Raw genomic sequence first — 8,310 nt, forward strand, 5'->3', positions numbered from 1 at the left:
GGGGACAGTACACTATATATTTTATCTCCTCTTTTCCAGCAGTTTTTTTTTTTTTTTCTTTTCTGTACCATGTCAATTTCTAGATGTAATAGCAGATAACGTTTTTTTCAAATGTTGGAACACTTTGTCCAAACTTGTTACTGAGTAAATCTGGATGTTGAATATAAAAGTTTCAATAGTTCCCACATCATGCTTAAAGAGCCCCTCTTTCTAGGCTTGCTCTTATCTTATCATTACAACAGTGTTAAGTTCTCTGTCTTCATCTGTCCTGTTCCAGTAGCCTGAGCAGAAGAMAACTGGAACATAGTCTCACTTACAAAATAATCCTGTTTTAGACAAATTATGGTCTTGGACATCTTATCAAGTAATGTTGTTTAATGTCCGGTATAAATGCATGTGAGAAATTTGTTTAGCTATGTTATCACAGTGYTGGATTCAATGCTTCACTTCCCCACTAATCACTTTTGGCCAACCTCATTAAAGTTCTCAGCAGAAAGAAGAATAATACAAAAACTTCATTATACTTTCATTTATTTATTTATGTTTTATCCTGTCACATTAGTATGCATCAGTGTTCTTACATCCCACTCAGATGATTAGATCATGTGTGCTGCTGTATTAAAACTTACCACATTTAAATTTGTAATTTTGAAGATAGCTTTCTCACCGCAAGTTGTTAATGATTTTAGTATACAAGCAGAAAATGTGGTTGTCTAGATTTGTGCTGACAACAGCAACAAAATCTATGCATTTTTACCTCAGTGCAATGCATTTTTCATAGACGTGTCTGTAAAAACCTGTTTAGCCTGGCCCCCATCATCCTTGAGACATGCTTTAATGTCTGTTCACTTCAGGCTAGCTAGGTTGGCATCTGTTTCTGCCCTGGGCCCTAAGTCAGTGTGCTGGATAACGTAAAGGTAAAGTTAAATCTGAAATAGTGTGCTCCGAAACAGATTTATTCTCCAGGGGAAAAGTGTCATCTTAATGGACAATATTAACTTTTAAAAGAAAATCTTTCTTTCTGGAAAATATGAAGTAGCAAGGGCTTATAATAAAAAAAGCATACACTCTAAACTTGAACAAAAGTATACATAAATCAAAGATGTCTTGTGATCTGTTGGTTCTCAAAAATGGGTTGTGAATGATTGTCAACTGCTTTGTCTCTGATCCTGTTTGTGTTGTTTATGGACAAGATCTCAAGGCACAGTCATGGAGAAGATGACTGGTTTAGGGAAGTCAGGGTCTTTTCAGCTTTATGCAGATGATGTGGCTCTGTTGGTATATTTTACTTGGCATACTTGGTGGGTTGTAGCTACGAGTGAAGCAGCTGTGATGAGAGTAAGCTCYTCAAAATCAGAGGCCTTGGTTCTCATACAGAAATGGGTGGTTTGCCCCCTCTTGGTTTGAGGGGGTGTTTGCCTTAGGTGGAAGAATTTATGTATTGTATCTGGGTGTATTGTTTCTGATTGATGGTAGGACGAACAGATTGGGGCCCCGTTCTCAGTAATGAGGGTATTGCTTCTGTCAGTCATGGTGGAGTGGAGTCGGCAAAACTCTTGAATTACAGGTCTACCTATGTTTCAATCCTCACATATGATGATCATATGGATCATGATTAAATAAAATGACATCTTCTCTTTCCTGGGAATGCCTCGGGATCCCACAGAAAAGGCTGGAGATTGTCACCGGGGAAAGAGATGTCTGTTTCTCATTTTGATCTATTCCCTTTGTGAGCAGACTTTAGAAAAAGTGAATGGTCATCTACTGTTTACAATGATTAAATTTCAAGTTTAGCCAAAATTTCACCAAATTTAACAATGTCAATAATTTAACTACTTTAGAGTCAACCTTACACCTTTCTTTGTTGGTTCTTCAAACAAACAGAGAGATAGAACAGCAAAAAGCTGCTCATAGCTTTAACACATTTATTCAACTGTGGCTTTTACAAAAGCTCAGAAGCATCATGTTGGCAGTTATATACTTATTATTATATACTTGATTATTATTAATATATATTTATTTTTTGCAATGAAACATATAGGGCACTGAAATGTCATTATACAAATCATAAATCGTAGTGCATTAATAATTGAACAGTGTTTTGTGCCAATAATTAARTTTTATTGTTTCAACAGGATTTGTCTTTGCTAAATAGATAACAAGTTCAACCATTAAGATATTGTTCCCGATACAAAGTACACTTATAGGGCATTGCATTATTATCACCTGCCTAGTATGGTGCAGGCGTTATTTGTACCACTTAAACAGATTTAACCTGTCAAGTCACAAACTCCAGAAGAGCTTTTAAAAGGTGCTGTCATCTCAGGACCCAGAAAGATAGCAGTAAATCCTTTAAATCCTGTGAGTTTTGAGGTGAGGCTTTTTATCAGACATTTTTTCCACCAGCAACTTTCACAGAAGATGGATTAGATCAAGATTCATAAACTCTTGAAGCTAAATGAAAATCTTGAACTTTTTTGTGATGTTTATAAGCGCGTCTCGCAAGTGGCGCAAATCACATTTACTTGCTGAAAATAAGCATATGTGAACCATGACAAGGTTTAGGTAGGAGGCAAAAACTGAGGTAACATCCAACTGAATAATAGCCATTATCCTTCTTTTTGACAACTAGGCCTTACTTGTCAAAAAATAATGAGAGCAAATGGCAGCAACAGGTGATAGAAAAAAGGTACTGTCATTCTAGACAGCATCTAACAAAGGCACAAAAACATTCTAATTGTCGCCTTCATTTAGAGAGTGGTGGAGTCTATAGGTCAGGCATGTGCACAGATACTCACATTGAGATTTGGAGCATTTAGATGGCCAGGTAAATAGCCTAGACCATTTATTGCCTTCCATTTAGCATATTGTTGCAGTATTTGAAGCCCGTGTACCCATTTAGGTTGGTGTGTTGAAGGATAGGGGGCATTGTCTTCAAAGTGTTTGTGCTAAACACATGCAGGCTGACAATTTTCCAGCTATAATGAGAACAAAAGACATTAAAACCATTGATTTATTGGCTTTAATGCTGTGAATTATCTACGAGCCCCTGTCACCAGCATCTGTTTGTTTATTTCCTTTTATCAGATGTTATCCTCAAGACAGACTTACATAAAACTAATTTAGTGGTGCTGGACCTTTTTTCCTCCCTGGTGCCAGAAGGAAATGGGCACTAGTGTATATAGAAATGTGTTAATTGCCACAGACTTCACTTTAAAGTATGGTTTAAGGGACAAACAAACCCTCCCTTTGAGTCCCAGATCTTCTCTAGAAGTGTACACATATCTTTACTAGTTTTCTTTTTTTTCTCATAACAAACAAAAATATCTCAGAGGGCTTCTGGAGCAATCAAATATATCACTAATTCCTAATTACCCATCAGGAATCTGCTTAAGCACCAACAAAACCCAATCTGTGTCTGCATGTATTCTCATTAGGACATTCATCAGCAGATTGTTAAAAGCAATATATTTTAGAAAGAGTGGATTAACAGCATTTTACATCTGCTGCTAATTATTTTAATACTCTCACTTATTATATCAGTCTGATGCTTTTATTTTGTGTTACATTTTGCATCTATACTCAAACTGAAAAGTATTTAWATATCATTGGACATGTATTAAACATTTGAGTTTCTGTGTGTTTGTCCCATTCCGTGCTTTGAAGTAATGCTCATGTGGGTTTTGTCCTATGTAAAACTGTGCCTTTGCTAAAAATATTTAAAAAATGTTTTCTATTTTCTTTCAGTCACTGAAAAATGATGAGTCAGTGGCCAAGAAAGATGTRCAGAGGATCCTGGAGCTCAGCCATAAACAGAGGTAAAGTGGGGCATCACGCATGAATAAGAGTTGTCAACAGAGACACTCTTCTCATGAATTTTATAAAAAAAATAGTTGATTCTGACTTTAAAACTATAATTTATTAATAATCAATTTTCAATATCACAGTACCAAAAAAAGGCAGTTAATGTACTTTGATATAAGGAACCATTCCATAGCATTTTAAGTGAATCATAATGTCTATTTAATACTTATGGTTGGGCTGTTTAAATAAAGGTAATAGCACATCCCATAAAAAAGCATTGGCTTTTGTATTAGACAAAACAATTAAAAATGAAAGAATAAACCTTAGACACAGGCACAAAAGCAACAAAAAAGGCATATTTCTAATGCACATCTCTTTCTTTGAAGCTAAAATGTAATCATTTGGACTAGTCCAGTTTACTGATTCAAGGTTTACCAAAAAAGTAGCTTGTTTTCAATAAGCTATTATGTATAGTTCCAYTTTATTCATCTAATTGCTTTACTATGGTTTATTTTCCACTTCAACTTATTACCAAAGTTGGCCTCTCACTGAGCTGAAACTGATTAGTTGAAGATTTAAACTTGATTCAATATTGCAAGAAAATAAACAGTTTTATTTAACTCAACGAATTTAATTGAAGTGATCAGAAGCTGTATTTTGTGCAGTCAAATACTAAAAAATCATTGAATATTTTTGTGTTTTGCACATTTATCAGTGGGCTCTCTTGAACCACCCACCTTGATCAATTTGTGCCCACCTTGGCTGGCAGCTGCTCCTGTTTTTAACTTTTAAACTATTGGAGTGCACTTTTGAAAAATAAAATAACATGAATATTAAAATAACATTTAAACCATTTTTTAAATAAGTAATATTTTACATCTGGATGCTTTTTGTACATCTGGGCATGCTATCTGTCAAAAGAGATCTCCTGTGCTGGTGTCAAACAAACTATTTTGTTCTAGAAATTGGTATGAATGACACTAACAAAATCACAATGTTTTTGAGACGTAACAATTATGTAACGATTTTAGGTGGGCATTTAATGAGCAAAATATTTGTGCATTTTCAAAACTCAAGCCTCTGTGACACAAGTGCCAAACAGAGAACCTTGGTAATTTTCAAAACAGATCCTGTCGACTCCTGCATTGTTGCCAACAGTCATACAAGTGAGATACAATTATAAAGAGGATGCAATTGCTTTTGATAAACAAAGATCAGAATTTGAGGACATTTACAAGTTTGAATGTTATGTTAGWGGAGGCTGGTTAAAGAAGAAAAACATATTTTGCAGGTGAGAAATCTAAACTGTTTTATTATTTGTAGAAAATGCATGTTTATGCTTTTTCACAAAACCTACAGCTAAAACTTGATATACCTTTTGCTGGCAAAGTTTGTTGTCCTCTGAATAGTCTAGTGTGTTTGTGGCAGTAGAGAAAAAAGGCAGTTGGACATTTCATTAATCAATTATAAATCTCCCGTACATGTTTGGAAGTAATGAGCCTGTCTTCGTTTTGTTAAAGCACATAAACCATCTGCGATTTAGTGGTTTTTTGGGGAGTTTTCTTGCAAGCAGGCTGAAAAAAGAAGAATTTATCTAAAGTGCTTTGCCAGTTAGAATTCTCTGATTAATGATGTGTGTAATGAGTCTGTTTATGATTAGGACTCATTTGTAGCCTCACATGCTCTCTGAAATGTCAGCCTGATTGAAGTCCAGCCTCTCGTGTGCAGTATCTTGAAAGCCAATCAATAGTCCATCACAAGTCCATGGCAGCTCTCACATGCCATCAAGCTAAAAAGCATAAAGCAGCAGCCTGACTCAGTGTTGCTTACCTAGCATTTTGTGAAGCATAGTTTTTTCAGGGTGTTATTAATCCACCTTTGGAAATCCACGGCTGCCAAGAGCAATTACTAGCTGACTCCATCATGGCGGATGCAGACAGGTGATTCATTGCAAGTCATTTATTTTTGACAACTCTTAACAGAGATTTGATTGCTTTCTGAAAATAATTTTGCAGCAAACTGCAATGCAACAAAGATGTTTACCAACAGAAAAAGACACCTGGAGCTAAAAGGTTTCATTTTAGGGTTTCAACAATTAGCTCAAATACRATTAAACTTACCGTTGGGTGTGGGGGGGTGGGTGTATGTTAAGTATCCTGTATGCTGTGCTCACTTCTGTAGGCTGTCAAGATGTTGCCTTCCTCTCGTGCCTTTTTCTGACAGTTTGAATTGTGCTGATCTTGTTTGTGCGGCAAAATGTTTCCATGTCTTRGATGCAGTAGATGGGATTATACTAAAACAAAAAGAAAAGAAAAAACAAGGGATGGTTGGTTGGTTGCTGTAAAGGGAAAACATTTGCCAGGCTAAACTTGAGCAAACAGACAGGACCACTATAAAATAAAAAGGGATATGTGACTGTGGAGCCCTAAGANAGTGTTGCTGTACCGTCACTTTATTGCACCATCGCCTGACTGTAGCTCACTACTTTTACTTTTAAATTTGAAGCCGTGCTTAAAAATAGTAAACCGAATCCTGTTTAGAATTGAACTTAGATGCCTTAGGTGATCTGATTTCTACAAGTAATTTTGAAAGCATTGACCCACATCACTACCCTACCTAATTCATAATTCATTGTGCACTGCTGTTATCCCTGCACGGTAGCATCAAACAGTGCGGAAATAGCCACAGCATTCCAATGCACAACATTTACCATTCATGTTAAAAGAATAACAGATGCAGGGCCAGGCCTCATCCAGCATGCATAAAATTGTGAAGCATACATAAATTTGACTGACTCAAGTTAAAACACTACGTATATTTTATACATATTCTCGTTAAATTCACCAAACATCTTGCCATTTTTACTATCTGGTTTAAGTAAACATTAAAAGTAATTATTCAGGGAGGGAAGAACCAAACCATGTTTGAATGTTTGATTTTCAATAAAAGAAATCAATAAAAGTAATGGGTAGTTTTCTTTATATAAAAGAGAATCATCAATTATTGAATCAATTATTTTAATTGAATAAATACAGAAAAATCAGAAGCAGAGTAGCTTTGACGTGCAAAGGTTTAAAAAATGTTATTGTAGATTTTTTTATTTACTCAAGATGATGAAACATTGGTTCTGTAATGTGAAACTTTCTTTGCACAAATCACTTTGTCTCCCAAAAGCAGTGTACTTAAGAAAGGCATTCTGTGGTGGAGCTGTAAAGGCCTCTGAGAGTGTGAGGAAGGATGTGCTAACAGGGTGTTTCTCACTTCCCCACCACTTGACAGAGAGGAGATGAAGTCCCTCCAGGCAGCCCTGCAGAAGCAGCTGGATGAGGCAAATGAGAGAGCTGAAAAGCAGCAGGCCACGGTAAGACAAAGCTGACCTCACCATCAGCGCTGAGTCTCCACTAACCAGCCTCGTCACCTGTCATACAGGCCTCCTTAGTGATCCGGGCTCATTACACAGCAGCTGGCTCTTGCATCCATCTCACAGCTCGTATTTGAAACCATCAGAAATGGCAAGAGAAAAGCCTCATGCAACCTCTTTTTGGTTTGGGCACAAGTCTATAACCTTACTGGTTTATTTTTAAATAAAACAATAAAAGGTATCAGACTGTTCTCAGAAAACTGTAACCCCAGATTTACACTACATGTGTCTCCGCTCCGCTGCTCTGCGCTGCGCAGCGCAGTTCGCAGCTGTTCGTTTGTGCCCCAATTTATACACCCTCCGCTCCGGTGCAACACACAGAGGAGGGAGCGTGTGGAGGAAGAAGATCATGCAATAAATGCATGGATAAATGTGGAAGTCAGAGCAAAAAATAATTAATTTGTTGAAATACGAACTCCAAACACAGCTGAAAACATTGATATAAAAGCTTTTGATATCAATGGATGAAACTGTATCGCTGTCGTCCTTTTGAAACTTCTGATTTCAAAATGAAATCCACGTGTATCATGTGTGTACACATGTGCTTCATGCTACATGTTGTCATCTGCTTCCCAAACAGAACAATACATTCTAACAGCATTTGTGTTTAAATATGTTCATATATTTATTAATATAGCTGGGATTTCAACATTATTCTGACAAATTATTCTGCTTAATCGTGTCTTATTTTGAAAATACGGATGTTGTGCTCCTTCCTCTTCCTGTTGGTGCAACGTAATCTTTCAAAACTGACTCCGGCGCAGCTCCGGCTTCCTGCAGAAATAGAATTGGATCTAATTTTGCCGGATCGCCGTCCGCTCACCGCCGCCGTGTGGAGCCAGTATAAATACTGTCATTGATTATGATGAAATCTAAATGAATTATATTTTGCTGCGCAGGTCGGACCGGAGCCGAGCCGAAACGCATGTAGTGTAAATTAGGGGTAAGAAGTAAATATTAACTCTAGGAAAGTGATCATTATTATTATTAGGTAGCCTCATAATTAGTGAAGGTATTGCCAATTCGCTTGTTTGTTTTGTTATATATATATATATAGAGAGAGAGAGAGAGAGAGAGAGAGAGAG

The 8,310-nt window shown here is 36.6% G+C and overlaps 1 protein-coding gene across 2 annotated transcripts in view; it reads left to right on the forward strand.

Moving 5' to 3' along the window:
* The window catches only part of luzp2 (leucine zipper protein 2), a 205,595-nt gene that overhangs the window by 96,787 nt on the left and 100,498 nt on the right, over positions 1–8,310 (forward strand). For both annotated transcript variants that reach the window (XM_014016991.1, XM_014016992.1), the window contains exons 3-4: positions 3,748–3,818; positions 7,084–7,165. In XM_014016991.1, the coding sequence (XP_013872445.1) occupies positions 3,748–3,818; positions 7,084–7,165 (153 nt within the window). The remainder of the gene's footprint in view (positions 1–3,747; positions 3,819–7,083; positions 7,166–8,310) is intronic.

Source organism: Austrofundulus limnaeus, unplaced genomic scaffold, assembly GCF_001266775.1.
Source record: "Austrofundulus limnaeus strain Quisiro unplaced genomic scaffold, Austrofundulus_limnaeus-1.0 Scaffold159, whole genome shotgun sequence".
NCBI classification, from domain to species: Eukaryota; Metazoa; Chordata; class Actinopteri; order Cyprinodontiformes; family Rivulidae; genus Austrofundulus; species Austrofundulus limnaeus.